Source organism: Rhinoderma darwinii, chromosome 1 (assembly GCF_050947455.1).
Source record: "Rhinoderma darwinii isolate aRhiDar2 chromosome 1, aRhiDar2.hap1, whole genome shotgun sequence".
NCBI classification, from domain to species: domain Eukaryota; kingdom Metazoa; phylum Chordata; class Amphibia; order Anura; family Rhinodermatidae; genus Rhinoderma; species Rhinoderma darwinii.
Genome location: NC_134687.1, coordinates 78408168 through 78424008, shown reverse-complemented (window position 1 = coordinate 78424008; position 15841 = coordinate 78408168). Strand labels below are relative to the sequence as shown.

At 41.3% G+C, this 15841-nt stretch overlaps 1 protein-coding gene across 1 annotated transcript in view; it reads left to right on the top strand.

Annotated features, from left to right (window-relative positions):
* LONRF1 (LON peptidase N-terminal domain and ring finger 1) overlaps nucleotides 1–13575 on the top strand; it is a 28893-nt gene extending 15318 nt beyond the window's left edge. The window contains exons 4-12 of the mRNA XM_075860011.1: nucleotides 1012–1167; nucleotides 1536–1773; nucleotides 2524–2620; nucleotides 3792–3906; nucleotides 5533–5654; nucleotides 7005–7163; nucleotides 11126–11288; nucleotides 11424–11573; nucleotides 13240–13575. Of these exons, the coding sequence (XP_075716126.1) occupies nucleotides 1012–1167; nucleotides 1536–1773; nucleotides 2524–2620; nucleotides 3792–3906; nucleotides 5533–5654; nucleotides 7005–7163; nucleotides 11126–11288; nucleotides 11424–11573; nucleotides 13240–13398 (1359 nt within the window). The 3' untranslated portion in view covers nucleotides 13399–13575. The remainder of the gene's footprint in view (nucleotides 1–1011; nucleotides 1168–1535; nucleotides 1774–2523; nucleotides 2621–3791; nucleotides 3907–5532; nucleotides 5655–7004; nucleotides 7164–11125; nucleotides 11289–11423; nucleotides 11574–13239) is intronic.
* The last annotated feature ends 2266 nt before the right edge of the window (nucleotides 13576–15841 follow it).

The window sequence follows — 15841 nt, the reverse complement described above, 5'->3', positions numbered from 1 at the left end:
GGTTCCGTCGGACCTTTCCGTCAGAGGAACCCCTCAACGGAAAGGCAAACGTAAACCATAGGTTCCGTTTGCATTACCATTGATTTCAATGGTGTTGCTTATGGTTTCCGTTTTTTTGAAGGAATCGACTGCGCTATTGATTCCGTCAACAAAAACCTGAACTTTTTCACAATGGTGACAAAAGGAAACCATTAGCAAACTATCCGTCACCAATGAGATCAATGGTGATGCAAACGGAAGCTATGGTTTCCGTTTGCCTTTCTGTTGAGGGGTTCCCCCGACGGAACCCCTCAACGGAAACCAACACTGATGTGAACACCGCCTAACGGTGCACAACTGATGCAAAAACAAAACCCATTGAATCAATAGGTTTTTTGACGGAAACGTTAACTTCCTTTCTTGTGGTCCTCTGACGGGTACGCTAGAACGGAACCAACACAGATGTAAACGCACGCAGCCCAATCATGGTTGAGGATGGCTGATATGCAAATTGTTGTAAAGGAATGTCACGCAAATGTAAAGGCTAGCCAAACGTAATGTGAACAGGCCCTTACAGAAAGAGGTTCCTATTGAGATCCAGTTAAGTGTTCGTAATGACTTCCTAAGCTATGATTAAGGACCCCAGTGGTCTGAAACGCGTAAGCGTGGTCCCGGGATTTTTGTTTTATCCCTGTTTTTAAATGACCTAAATAAAAATCGAATTTTTTATACATTCGAGTGCTGGATCTGCCTTTTCTACACATCATTTTTGTTCCTCTTGTAAAGATCCATTTATACAGAACAATTGTTGGATTGCTAGATCTTTCTGGGTCGATGAACTTATATACATAGGAGATTGTTCAAGTTTTTATGTGTAATATGGCGGCCATATTTACCAATGAAAAGAGCTACTATAAAGAATACTACGAAGCAGATCTAATCCAATATTGTGTAGCTGTAAATGCTGCATTGGTCTTTTATTAAAGGTCCTAGAGAATTGTGCTGAAGTTTCTTGTAATTCCTTAATTGCAGATTCTACGTGACTTCCTTTTTCCTGTCCCAGAGACCGTAGAAAGTATTCTGAAAGATCTTGAAATCAAACCTTTGCCAAATTTGCCTTTGAAACCTTTTGTATTAGGATCAGATAGAAAAGAAACTACAAATCATTTGCACACAAGTCTGGAACAGGTAACTTTCAGAAATGTGGCTCATTGTACGCCCATAGTCTTCTTTTTACTGCTTTATTGGGCTGACGTGTAAGACATTAGTGATGTTGAATTATATACTACAGTTGTCTGTAGCGACCTGTCAGAGCTTCAGCTTTTCACATCTTAGACTGGTTCGGAAAAATAAAAGTTGAAAAGGGATTGGTTGCTATGGGCGACAAAGTTTTTCTGGTACATAGTTTTAACAAATGAAACCCAGAGGGTGCATAGATAGATTTCATCTTTTGGGATTTCCTCAATATATCACCCTTCCTGTAATTAAAACGATTTAATTTTATGGGGGCAAGTTGAACCTTGTACCTATTTGACTAATTTTGTGTTCATTTGCAGGATGGGAACACGCCAAAACAAATAAAGAGCCCGATCGGTAGTGGCTTGCAGCGCACACAGTCTGTGCATGTTCTACATTTTGAGGAGAAGACTAATGCTAAGGAAGGTTTGAAAAGGGTCGCTTCAGAGCCCCTCTTATCAAGCCAGGAAAATGGCATGCTGCTCAAAAGAAAGTTCTCCCTTTCTGAACAAGATGCAAATATATGTGATGGTCGGAAGAAGCATTTAAGGCATGGAGGTAAGAACTCTGCCGTGAATAATGGCACTATAATTTATTTCCCTCCTTCAGCTGAACTGACTGAATTGGCTTGTAGGAAACGATACGGCTTCTATGTATACAGGATTATATAGAAGCTGTGTTGGAAAAACTAAACAAAATTTTTAATAAAAGTGCCCTATCTTGTACATGATGTGATCGGCGCTGTAATGTAGATTACAACAGTGTTTTTTATTTAGAAAAATAATAATTTTTGACGGAGTTATGACCTATATTAGCTTTATGCTAATGAGTTTCTCAATGGACAACTGGGCGTGTTTTACTTTTTGGCCAAGTGGGCGTTGTACAAAGGAGTGTATGACGCTGACCAATCAGTGACCAATCAGCATCATACACTTCTCCCCATTCATTTACACTGCACTAGCGATATAGTTATATCGTTATGTGCAGCCACATACACACACACTAACATTACTGCAGTGTCCTGAGAATGAATATACATAACCTCCAGCCAGGACGTCATGTGTATTCAGATTCCTGATACTTCGCTAATACAATCCCGACACTACAGCACAGGAAGCGTAATCTCGTTTGAAATGACCGTTCACAGCGTAATCTCGCGAGATTATGCTTCCTGTGCTGTAGTGTTCGGATTGTTTTCGCGAAGTGTCAGGATTTATTTTATTTATATTTATCTCTTAAGATATAGATTACCACAGCCTGTGAATTAAAAAAATTCAGCCAATAGCAATAATTTCTGTTCTGTTTTAGAAACCTCTGATGATGACCCCTCCAATTCAATAGCAGACCAATCCATCCTACGTGAGCTGATTGATGGAAATGACTTTGAGTGCTCCCTTTGCATGAGGTTAGTAACGGTTTTGCAGCACTTGGATATCACTCAGATAAGTTCTGTTGAGCTGTGTATGTCATTGCAGCTCCGCTCCATTCTAGTGAATTGGACTGAGCTGGAGAAGCGTTGCACTGTTTCCGGGGAAAAACAGACTTTTTTTTTTTTTTTTTTGTAAAGTGATGGCTTATCGCTAGGAAATGCCATCCCCTTATGATCGATAGGGATTTGTCCTTTGGGATCTCCAACTATATAACTGGGCCACAACCCTGATTTAATGCTGCGTCCCCCTCGTTGGTTTTCCTTGCACAATGGCACTCCGGCCACCCGCTGTGCAGGGAAAAATAATGGAGATGCAGCTCTTAAGGCTTCGTTCACATCTGCGCTAGGGTCTAGTTCCAACGTTCCGTCGGAACGTGACCCTGACTGACACAAACGGAGACCAAAGGTTTTCGTTTCCATCACTATTGATTTCAATGGTGTCGCCTCCGTTGTGCAGGGGTTCCGTCATTTTGCCAGAATCAATAGCTTAGTCGACTGTGCTATTGATTCTGTCAAAACGACAGAACCCTTGCACAACGGAGACAAACGAAAACCATTGGCACCGGATCAGTCACCATTGGTTTCCGTTTGTGTCAGTCAGGGTCCCGTTCCGACGGAAAGCTCAGTCGGAACGGGACCCTAGCGCAGAAATGAACGAAGCCTAAATCATCCTAGTGATATGTCATCACTTTTAAAGGGGTATTGCGATCTTCTAATGGAATCTATCTGTCACCACCTGCCACTAACCCCCGCCCAGTTCATTCCCCATTACTGTGTATACAAAGAAAGCTGTCAATCAGCAGTGGGGATAGTAGCCCCTCATGAATATCGAGGACTCCTTCAAAACAGCGCCATGAAGGTGCTTCAGCGAATAAAGTGTACATTTCAGAAAAAACCAACACCACGGGCAGACAGAAGTCTCTCAACACTGAAGTCCGTGCCTGTCACTACCTTTTACTGCCCTCACAGGGCAACATAAAGGTGGTGAGAGTTCCTCTTTAACATGTTTATTAGTTTGTATTTATTTTAAATTGATGCTTGATATATAGAGTGTCAAAGTGATGCAAAAAGCATTGATAGGGATTTTAAAGATTGGTATGAATGTTTTGTATGGACCCAGTGGATTATAAATCTATTATCTTTGCAGGTTATTTTATGAGCCAGTTACCACACCTTGTGGACACACCTTCTGCAAGAACTGCTTGGAGCGCTGTTTGGATCACACACCTCAATGTCCCTTATGTAAGCAGAGCTTAACAGAGGTGAGTCATTTAATGGTAATCCTATCTCCATTCAGATCTGTGGATGTATGGCTCTGTACTGATATCTGGGAGGAGGGTCTAGTCCATAATGCATACTATTCATGTCTAATTCTTGTAATTATGATACATTACAATTCTGTTAATACAGCATTCAGTAATCCCAAAAGTTTGATAGTCTTCACAATGTACTGCATTATAATGTGGAATTTTACAAGAGCAGACCAGTTCTTTTGACTACAAGTAGTTGTAATAGTTTGCTTCACCCTTAAAGAGGCTCTGTCACCACATTATATCTCCTACATAAGGTGATCGCCGCTGTAATGTAGATAACAGCAGTGTTTTTTTATTTTGAAAAAAGATAATTTTTGATGAAGTTATGAGCAATTTCAGTTTTATGCGAATTACTTTCTTAATGCCCAACTGGACGTTTTTTAACTTTTGACCAAGTGGGCGTTGTAAAGAGGAGTGTATGACGCTGACCAATCCGCTTGATCACGCTATGAATTACAGCAGTAGTGTGATCTCGCGTGATCACGCTGTGCAGCTATTAAGTCCCACACAAACTTTACCGAAGTGTTGGGATTGTGAATAGACATCACGTCCTGTCTGGAGGTGATGTCTATTCACTCTCAAGACACTTCAGTAAAGTTAATGTGGGTGTATGTGACCGCACAGCATGATCTCGCTAAATCACGCTGTGCTGAGTATGAATAGAGAGAAGTGTATGAAGCTGATTGGTCTGCGTCATACACTTCTCTTTACAACGCCCACTTAGTCAAAAGTTAAAAAACGCCCAGTTGGGCATTAAGAAAGTAATTAGCATAAATCTAAAATTGCTCATAACTTGGGCAAAAATTATTATTTTTTCAAAATAAAAACCACTGCTGTTATCTACATTACAGCGCCGATCAGATTATGTAGGAGATAGGGCATTTATAATCTGGTGACAGAGCCTGTTTAAGGCCCTTTTACATCGGTCAATGAATGTGGGAAAACGCTCGTTCCCGATCATTGCCCTGTGTAAATAGTACAAAGATCAGCCAATGAAAGGGCAAACGCTCGTTCGTCGGCTGTTCTGCTTGTTTTTGTGTTTTACGAGTATAAACCGGGAGATATGCTCCTGACACAATGAAAATGTATGGGGACGAACAATCATATTAACGATCTAACGCCCCCAAGCATAACCAATCATTGCTCCTTAGGAGCAAACGAGCGCCAATCAACGAGCTTGATCTGCGCGCTTTTTTTTTTTTTTTTCCTTTACAGCCCATATAAAAGAACTCTTACAAAGGGCCGATTTAATGAGAAGCCTCTCCTAATTCTGCACTTTGTTGGTCTCTAAAAGGGAGTCCCCCGAGAGGTTATCATTTTCAGCTTTTGTATGCGTCCTACAGCACTGACACGTTTTGGTTGTAACACACAATTCTGTAGCTTGACGAGCCAGATCTCCTTGGAAAGACTAATTTCGAGATTTGTTGGCAGCCTCATTAAGAGTTGTAGAGGTTTGCCACAGGAGGAGCTCACAGTACTTATCAGAGTTTAGGACCCTCTTCTACCCAATTTTAAGCTTGGGGCCCAGTGTTTATTTTGTGGACTTCTTGTAAGACATGATTTCTTTACTCTTAGTATCTAGCACGCAGAACCTACAATGTGACGACCTTATTGGAAGAAATAATTAATCAATATCTCCCCGAAGAGCTGTCTGAGAGGAAAAGACTTCATGAAGAGGAAACTGTTGAACTATCAGAGTAATTATATTTCTTATACTTTTTGTTTCAATAATTTTTATTGAAGGTTTTCAAATAACAAACATACGGTAACCAATACAAGCCGGGAGCAGTCCCCATAAATCGAACTTCTTAAGAAAAAAAGGGGGGATAAAAAAGAGAGAAAACGGCGCTCCTCTAAGGTGATATCGTTCTGATATTTGTAGGATAGAAAGTAGCTTTATGAATGGAGCTCACCTTAGTGAGTTGTGCATTGTCACCAGCACAACTTGGCTTTGTAGCTTGTACACGCTCGATCACACTGTGCTTGCCTCTGGAGCCTTAACCGCATGGGGTGAATTCGTATCCGGAACTCCTCTCCTCGCGGTTTTGAAGTAACGCAAATTGGGAAGAAAAAGCTGCTCCTCTGAACGGGCGCTCAGGTGTGAATTGTACTAGTATCCTCACAAAATCGTCAGGGTTTATTTCAACGATTTTATTCGATATACTGTGTTGAAACGCCCATGATGAACCCTCACCCCGCCTGTCCAACCCTGATGTACTCCGCCCAGCTTACATATCTGGGTGTTTCAACACAGTATATCGAATAAAATCGTTGAAATAAACCCTGACGATTTTGTGAGGATACTAGTACAATTCACACCTGAGCGCCCGTTCAGAGGAGCAGCTTTTTCTTCCCAATTTGCATAAATCGAACTGTAACAGGCAAATATATACCAAATATTGCTATACGTCAAGAGAAAAGAGGGGGAGTGGATACAGAAGGGGGGGGGGGAAGAGAATGAGGGTCGAGTATCCTAGAGGCAAAATAAACCTAAGAGATCGTCCCTAGGTATCTGAGCCACGGCTGCCAAACTTGAAGGAAGAGTTCTTCCTTATCTGAGACCATACAGTGTAGTTGATTATTCACCATAATCCAATTCCATTTAGTCTTAACCAGATGAAGAGGAATCACAGGGCTCTTCCATATTTCTTATACGTTAATAAGAATCCAATGTATATGGCGTACAATAGTATCTGGCGAGCTAAAGCGTTGATTTGTACCCCCTTTAAAATGTGTTCTGGATGTTTGTGTTCTGTGGGAAAACACTGGATTGCCCTCCCCGCCACTGCTTCTTGGCACAGACATAGTAGCTTCACCACTCAGAGGGGTCAAGGCCAATTCGTACTGATTTGATATGGTTAAAACCTGTAGAATTGCTTGTTTTATTATGCATTTATTTGTTTTGTTATACGTTAGTGTGACAACATGCAATATGTTTTTTAAAAATATCACGTTTTTATTGAACGTTTAGTTACACTTTAATAACTTGATATATCAGCTAAAAATATTTACCAACTATTTTTATTTTTTTATTTTCTCCAATATAGCCTAACAAAAAATGTGCCTATGTTTGTATGCACAATGGCTTACCCTACCGTGCCTTGTCCTCTTCATGTATTTGAACCCCGATATCGACTTATGATTCGGAGATGTGTGGAAACCGGCACAAAGCAATTCGGAATGTGCATCAGTGATCCAGAGAAGAGGTGATTAAAATAAATAATTGCTGTATCTAAAAAAAAACAAAAAAAAAACACCATAATCTGACGTGTGTCTACACATACACACATACGAATATACTGTTTTTGCCATGATTTGCGTTGCAGTCAGGGTTTTCTTTAAAGGGGTTCCCCACTTTGGACAATTCCTACACTAGTAAAGTGTTCCCCTGCTAGAGTGATGAGCTGTAATCCGTGGGGAAACCTGGCAATACAGATGTGTCCACCCTTAACTTTTTTTGAATTGCATTAAATTGTACAATTTATGATACCAATTCAATACAATCTTGTTCCTTCCAGTAAAAGTATAAATGGGAGTCTATGGTTGGCCACACATCTCGGGATATGTCGTGTTTATAGATCAGTTAAGTGAGGGCACATCTGTAAGTGTTTCATTTCCCTGCAGCACCACCACAGGAGAAACTAAGCATTACACAGTGCTCATTCAAATCAATGGGTTGCCTGTGTCATGCTGGACAAGACACATCCTCCAGAGTGAGAGACCCTCTGTAACCACTCACCACTTTGATCCTAAACTGGAGGACCCCCTCTATTAACTCAGAATTCCCTAATAGTGTCTATGAAAATGGGTATTCGAAACTGGTCAACCCCTGTAAAGAAACCATTCTAGGACAAGGAGCGCACTATACACTTTTATATCACCTATAGCATGCATCTGTATTCCCAGGAAAAACTGCCTGGTTTATCTATTACACTGTGTAAATGGGATTTCATAAAATGTGGCTGCTGTCATCATTTACTGTAGTCCAAAAATGTAGCGGAAATTTTCTGCTGTAGATTTGCATTTCAAAGAGTGAAATCTACAGCAAAGTTCCACAGCAGATCTGTGACTCATAGGCATGCTGAATATCCGCAGATAAACATATATGTCCGACATAATATAGTGTGAATATGTGATGCTGAAGAAATCTACCCCAAGCAGTGTGGACTACCCTGCCACCAGTGTAGACTGTTTAACAGGTTCCTGACCGCTAGCTGTGTTTTTACGGCCACCGGTGATGGTCTCTGAAGTCCGCCGTATAGACTAATTACAATGGCACTTCAGAAAGTGTGCACGCGCGATCCCGTGCACATAGCCCTGTGCCTGGGCTGTTAATAGCCCTGGGTACTGGGCAGAGTGTCAGGGGCCAATCTTTTGGTCCCTGAACATGTGATCGCTGTGACAACTAATCACATCGATCACATGCATTTCAATGTAAAATCTAGTGTGCACTGCTGGTGAGCTGGAAGATTGCTAACATTCATTGTAGGACTTTTGTTTGTGAGCAGGGGGGATTCGGGTGGGGTTGGGAAGTCTTCTTTGTTAAAAATTTGTAATAATAAAAAAAAAATTGAGAAAAAAATATATATATAGTGTGCAATCACGTGCACACAGCCCTGTGCCCACGATGTTACTAAGAGCTCTGGGCACTGGTCGCGGATACTCTGCCCAATCTGATGGTCCCTGAGCATGTGATCACATTTGTTTTTATTTTGACATTTCTGGCAGCAAATCTCCTGCCTCTTTACTTCTCCTCACACATTGTTTCAGTGTGAGGAGAAGAGACTTAGAGAGAATTGCTGCCAGAAGAATACTGTGTGTCAAAAAAATAGTGTTACACTATAAAACATTTTCTGTTAGATAGATTTCTATCTATCTATACAATCTATCCATCTATCTTTACTAGACTATTAGAGTAGGCAGGAAGGAAATATATAATTTTTTTACTTATATATTCAATAGCGGTTTATTTTTTCGTTAGTGGTTGTGTAGATAGTGTGTGTGTGTGTGTGTGTGTGTATATATATATATTCTCTTTCTCTCGGAATGTAAGTGTGGACGAATTCCTCCTCAACTTTCATGGCAGACTTAGCTTTCGCCAATATCTACCTTCCAAAAGGGCAAGATATGGCGTTAAGCTTTACAAATTGTGTGAAAGCGGGTCAGGATATACCACCGCCTTCAGGGTTTATGAAGGGCGGGACCGCTCAATAAATGTTCCTGGATGCCCCCCTGATCTTTCCACCAGCAGCAAAATTGTGTGGGAGATAATGCAGCCTCTGCTTCACAAGGGGTACCACCTGTACTGCGACAATTTTTTTTCTAGTGTGCCCCTGTTTAGGCATTTGCATGCTGCAAGGACTGGGGCATGTGGTACCATGCGCAAAAACCGAATTGGTTTGCCGCAGCAGTTAGTGGGGAAGCGCATGGTAAAGGGGGACTCCTGTGCTTATGCATCTGAGGAATTGCTGGCGGTCAAGTTCAGGGATCGCAAAGACGTGTATGTGCTAAGCACGATTCATACCGCAGGAACAGTGGCAGTGAGGGAAAGAAGGGCAACATCGGACAAGCACACACCAGTGAGCGTGTCCGAATATAACAAGTACATGGGGGGGGTGGATTTAAGCGACCAGGTTTTACAGCCCTATTTAGTAAAACGCAAAACTAAAACCTGGTACAAAAAAGTGGCCATTTATTTGTTACAGGTGGCAAATCCACAACTCATTTGTGCTCTACAAAAAAAAAACAGAGGCAGAGACACATACCTGGATTTCCAGGAAAAAATTATTGAAGGCCTCATATTTGACGTTCAGGACACCCGAGAATGCCCCGAGTCTGAGGATGTCACGCGACTGACTGAAAGACATTTCATTAGTCGGATTCCCCCAACACCAACCAGAAGCAACCCCCAGAAAAAGTGCCGCGTCTGCAGAAAAGACGGGCACCGCAAAGATTCCCGATATTTCTGTCCCTCATGTCCCTCACAACCAGGCCTGTGCATTGAGCCATGTTTTAAAAAATACCACACTGTTCTGCATTATTAGATTTTAGTTAATTCGTTGAAAATATATTTGCCCTACATTACGTTTTTATTTTTCCCCTGATTTTACTCCAAGGGTGAGGGAGGGAATGGGTGGGGGGAGGATGTCATGTTTGCATGTTTTCTAAAGTTCATCTGCTGAATAGCCCCATTTGCATAAACCTGCAATTTCTTATATTAAGAAGCAAAAATAATAAATTCCCATTATACCCCTAGATGAATATTTTGGGATTTCTGCTTCAAGAGCAGATATTTTGGAAGTGTAATAGAAACTCTGAGTTTTGTAAAACCATCTTTGAAAAAAAGCGATTTGTGAAATAAGCTTCTTCTATCGTCCGCCCTCCTACTTCTCTATGTGATAAATAAGGCCCACATATTTGGTATCCCCATGCACAGGAGAAGTGGCAGAATGTGAAAGGAGATGAATTTTGTCCGTGGTCCATACTGTGTGTGAAAAATGCTCAAGTAAACTATTGCCCAAAAAATGCAAATTTTATTTTGTTCCATCTTATTCAAGAAACATTCAGAAGAAAACTGGACTTTCTAAAAATATAATAAACCCCTTGAAGAAAACCTTGTGGGGTCTACTTGTGTGAATGAAGTAATTTATGGGGTGTTTCTAATGTTTCAGCAGCATTACGCCCCCCAGAAAACAGTATGCTGATATAAAATCAAGTGCAGAATTCCTGGACCGAAAAGGCCAAAAAGCCTCCTTTTATGCCAGGCCCTGGCACATGCCCGCACAGTGAATAAGGCACACATATTTGGTATCCCCATTCACGGGAGAAGTGGAAGAATGTGAAAGGAGATGAATTTTGTCCGTGGTCCTTACTGTGTGTGAAAAATGCTAGCATAAACTGACGCAATTGCTAAATTCTTGAATTTTTTTCCCAATTTTGCCCACTTTAGAGCAAAAAATAAAAATGATGTATACTGACAAATGCCACTAAAACAAAGCCCTATCTGTCCTTTAAAAAGAGTGTAAAATTCAAAGATTAACTTTATTCACATGCAGAGTTATAGTCATCTAAAGAAGCGCATAGCAAAATTGTGAACATTTTCTCTGCTCCTTTAGCTGTAAAACAGCCTAGTCCTTAACCGGTTAACATTGAATTCATCTCCTTTTAGCTTTGCAGATTATGGTTGCATGCTACAGATTCGGAACGTACATTTCTTACCTGATGGACGGTCAGTGGTTGATACAATTGGAGGGAAAAGGTTTCGGGTTTTAAATCGAGGAATGAGAGATGGTTATTCCACCGCTGACATTGAGTACTTGACTGACACTCAGGTAATTCTCTCTTTTGATATCACTGATGCCAGTAACGCGTGTGTGTTATGCACTTTTACAAGACCAATCATTTTTAATTTGCGGATATAAAAAGAGTCAAACACAATCTTATCTTTATCTTAATTGTATGGACAGGTTGGTGAAGAAGAACTGCAACAGCTCCGAGAACTTCATGATGCTGTCTACACTCAGGCTTGTCGCTGGTTTCAGAACCTCCGGTACAGGTTTCGAAGCCAGATCCTTCATCATTTTGGCTCCATGCCTGGGAGAGAGGACAATATACAGGTATGTGGCAGACAGCTTTGTGTAGACAAGTACTGATTACTGACCATAAACGTTAGATGGAAGTTGATTATAGGACGCAATTCTGCCTTTCTTGTCTTCTGTGAGGACATCTAGAAATATAAACGTTGCTCAACAATTCAGGACACCTAGAGAAACCACTTTTTTTACAGGATTGCCTGACAAATTGTCAGTTTTCTGTAGCAACTAACGGAGTTGTAAATTATGGTTGCACGATGCATCAAAACTTTGATGCTGTTTTGATACATTGCACCCTGAAACTGTTTGATACCGTTATTTCATGTATTTCGATACTAAGCTGTGCGGCCGCACAGCTGAGTATAGTAAGTAACACATGAATGTATGAGAGCGGGGCTGCAGCTGTGTGATACAGCCATTGAACCGCTCCTGAGTCCTGACACGTGTGCGCACGGTCAGCATGATGTAACGCGGCCGGCGCTGCACTAATGACCGCCGGCACTTTAGACAGAACATGGTGGGCGCACTGCTAAACACCCCCATGTTCTGTCTTCAGTGCCTGCGCTCATTAGTGCAGGGCCGGCCGCGTTACCTCATGCTGACCGCGTGCGTATTTGTTGTCAAGAGCAAGGCAATAGCCGCTATAACGGCGGAGATCAGAGAAACCTCATCTTCGTCATTATTCACCTGAATGCTGCGATTAAAGCTGACCGCAGCATGCAAGGGGTAAATGAGAAGGGGGGATGACCTTTTGGATTGTGTCACGGGGAATCCCTGTGACGCGATCGAGGGACATACCATATATGGGCAGACAGCCCAAGGTCCCTAAAAACTGCATGATATTTGACCACCTTGTATGTACAGGCTTTTTAAGGACAAAACTTTAATACCTAGCCGCTGCGGTAAAAGTACTGGATCCGCTATAAAATAAAATAAAACATCATGTACCTCACATGTTAACCCCATGTTGTCCATTATGACTGAGGAACATGATGGGGTTAATTACTATTAATGTGAGGCACATGGAGGTTCAAAATTCATCACACCACGCGCCTCACATCAGAAAATGGAAGAACTTCTTCTTTTTTTATTATTATTGTTGGTAAAGTATCGTTTTGGTATCGAGTATCGCAATACTACACGAAGTATCGGTATAGAAGTTCAAATTCTGGTATCGTGACATCCCTATTGTAAATACAGTTGTAACTCCAGACCAGTGCAAGATACGCAATGTTATGTGTGCACAAATATAGAACATCAGTTACCATTTCATTACAATCTAAACACTGGTTATATGGAACCCATAGTAAGTAATACTTCTAAGTCCATATATTACTAACTGTATACCTAACCCCTCAGTATACACTGTGAACATACTTTAAGTACATGTTGGATGTAATTTCAGGGCATAAAGACAGCCATGCTGAGCATCTCCTGCCATGCCCTAGATGGCACTATATAGCTCTATATGATGTGGTTTCAATGTTTAGAAATTGGTATTGACCATGGCAACCAATAAGAGTCCAACTGTTCTTTTGCACCTGAAGGCTTATTAAAATGTCATATGTTGAAGACCCCTGACTTCTTTATGTTAATACTTTTGTATGCTGTTTTAGGCGTTTTGAATCTGTGGTTTTTATTTATTTCACAATCTCAAGAACAAATCTGATGAAACTCTTCCCAATTTCAGATTGCTCCAAGTGGACCAGCCTGGTGCTGGTGGCTCCTGGCTGTGTTACCTGTGGATCCCAGATATCAGCTCTCTGTTCTTTCCATGAGGTCATTAAAAGACCGTCTCCTGAAAATCCAGCATATACTCACATATTTTTCTAGAGACCAGTCCAAATGACTAACCGCCTGGAGCTTCCTGAAAAGTTATCCAATTCTGACTCTAATCACTGCTGGAGTTTTTGCTGTCTTTGCACATATGACATTAGTTTGAACAATTTTCTGGACTCTTGTGGATGCCTTCCAGATGAAAATTGCTTTCAACTGTAGAAAGTGCGGAAATCTGCTTTTTTTTTTTTTTTTTTTTTACAAGAAATATATTGCACTATGTATAAAGTTGTTTGTATTTTAAATACTGTAAATTAATTCAGTTTCCTTTGAATTCAAGACCTCCAAATGTGTGTATGTGTGTATTGCTGCTCTGAGTACATTGTATCTGAATGTAAGAGACTTATCTAGTGGAGATTCCTCTACCTGGTTGTCTTTATTATGTTTTTTTTTTTATAAATCTATGCAGTATTTGTGTTTTAGCGTCCAAATCTTTTATTTCCAAGTAGATTGTCTATCAGATCATGCATTGTCCCATTACATACGCTCTGTCTTAAGGCCCTTTTACACAGGCCAATGATCGGGCAGACGAGCATTCATATAAACGCTTGTTTTCTAGCAAAAACACGTGTTCATCGGCTGATCGTATCGTTTATGAAGCACAAAATATTACCATTGACAGCAGCACATCTCTCTGTGTAAACAGGGAGATATGCTGCCGCCATGATGGAAATGCACGGGGACGAGCAATCGTAGTAACAATTACTCGTCCCCATATAGTTCATTCGGAAAGTCTTCAGACCCTTTCACTTTTTTCACATTTTGTTATGTTGAGGTTTGTGCTAAAATAAAAAAATTCAGCATTCTGTACTCCTATTCCATAATGACACAGTGAAAGCAGAATGTTTGGAATTTTTGCAAATCTATAAAAAAAACAAATGTAAAAACTCACATTTCTCATGGACATAAGTATTCAGACCCTTTGATATGACACTTGAAATTTGGGTCTGGGGGCCGCCCGTTTCCCTAGATCATCTGTGAAATGTTTCTACACCTTGATTGTAGTCCACCTGTAGTAAATTCATGTGATTGAACATGATTTGGAAAGACGCGCCCCTGTCCTGTTGTTTATATAAGGTCTCACAGCTGACAATGCATATCAGAGCAAAAACCAAGTCATGAGGAGGAAAGAACTGCATGTAGAGCTCAGAGACAGGATTGTGTGGAGGCACAGATCTGGAGAAGGGTACAAAAAAAATAATATTTCTGCTGCACTGGAAGTTCCCAAGAGCAAAGTGGCCTCCATTATTCTTAAACGGAAGAAGTTTGGAACAACCAAGACTCTTCCTAGAGCAGGCCGCCACATCAAACTAAGTAATCATGGGAGTAGGGCCTTGGTAAGAGAGGGGACGAAGAACCCAAGGGTCACTCTGGCTGAGCTCCAAAGATCCTGCGTGCAGATGGGAGAAACTTTCAGAAGGTCAAGCATCACTGAAGCTCTCCACCAATCTGGGCTTTATGGCAGAGTGGCCAGAAAGAAGCCTCTCCGTAAAAGACACATGAAACCTGGCCTGGAGTTTGCAAAAAAGAACCTAAAGGACTCTCAGACTGTGAGAAACCAAGATTCTGGGGTCTGATGAAACCAAGATTTAAGTTTTTGGCCTCAATTCTAAGTATCATGTCTGGGGGAAACCAGGCACTGCTCATCACCTGCCCAATGCCACCCCCACAGTGAAGCATGGCGGTGGCAGCATCATGCTGTGGGGGTGTTTGTCAGCGGCTGAGACAGAGAGACTGGTCAGGGTTGAGGGAAAGATGAATGGAGCAAAGTACAGAGATTCTCTTAATGAAAACCTGATCCAGAGTGCTCTGGGCCGAAGGTTCACCTTCCAACGTAACAATAACCCTAAGCTCACAGCCAAGACAACACAGGAGAGGCTTAGGGACAAACTCTGAATGTCCTTGAGTGGCCCAGCCAGAGCCCTGACTTGAACCCAATCAAACATCTCTGGAGAGACCTGAAAATGTCTGTCCACCGACGATTCCCATCCAACCTGACAGAGCTTGCGAGGATCTGTAGAGAGGAATGGCAGAAAATCCCCAAATCCAGGTGTGCAGACCTTGTGGCATCATACCCAAGAAGACTGGAGGCTGTTATCACTGCCAAAGGTGCTTCAACTAAGTCCTGAGTAAAGGGTCTGAATACTCATGTCAATGCAATATTTTAGTTTTTCCTTTTAAATAAATTAGCAAAGATTACTAACATTCTATTTTCACTTTGTCATTATGGGATATTGACTGCAGAATGATGGGGAAAACATGCATTTTTTTTATTTTATTTTCGCACTAGGCCTCAACGGAACAAAATGTGAAAAAAGTGAAAGGGTCTGAAGACTTTCCGAATGCATTGTAGATCGCGCCTTGTGAAAGGATCGTTGTTTTTTTCTGGCCAATATCTGCCAGTGTAAAAGGACCCTTAGACTTCGTTCACATCTCATTTTGTGTACGTTTGCAGT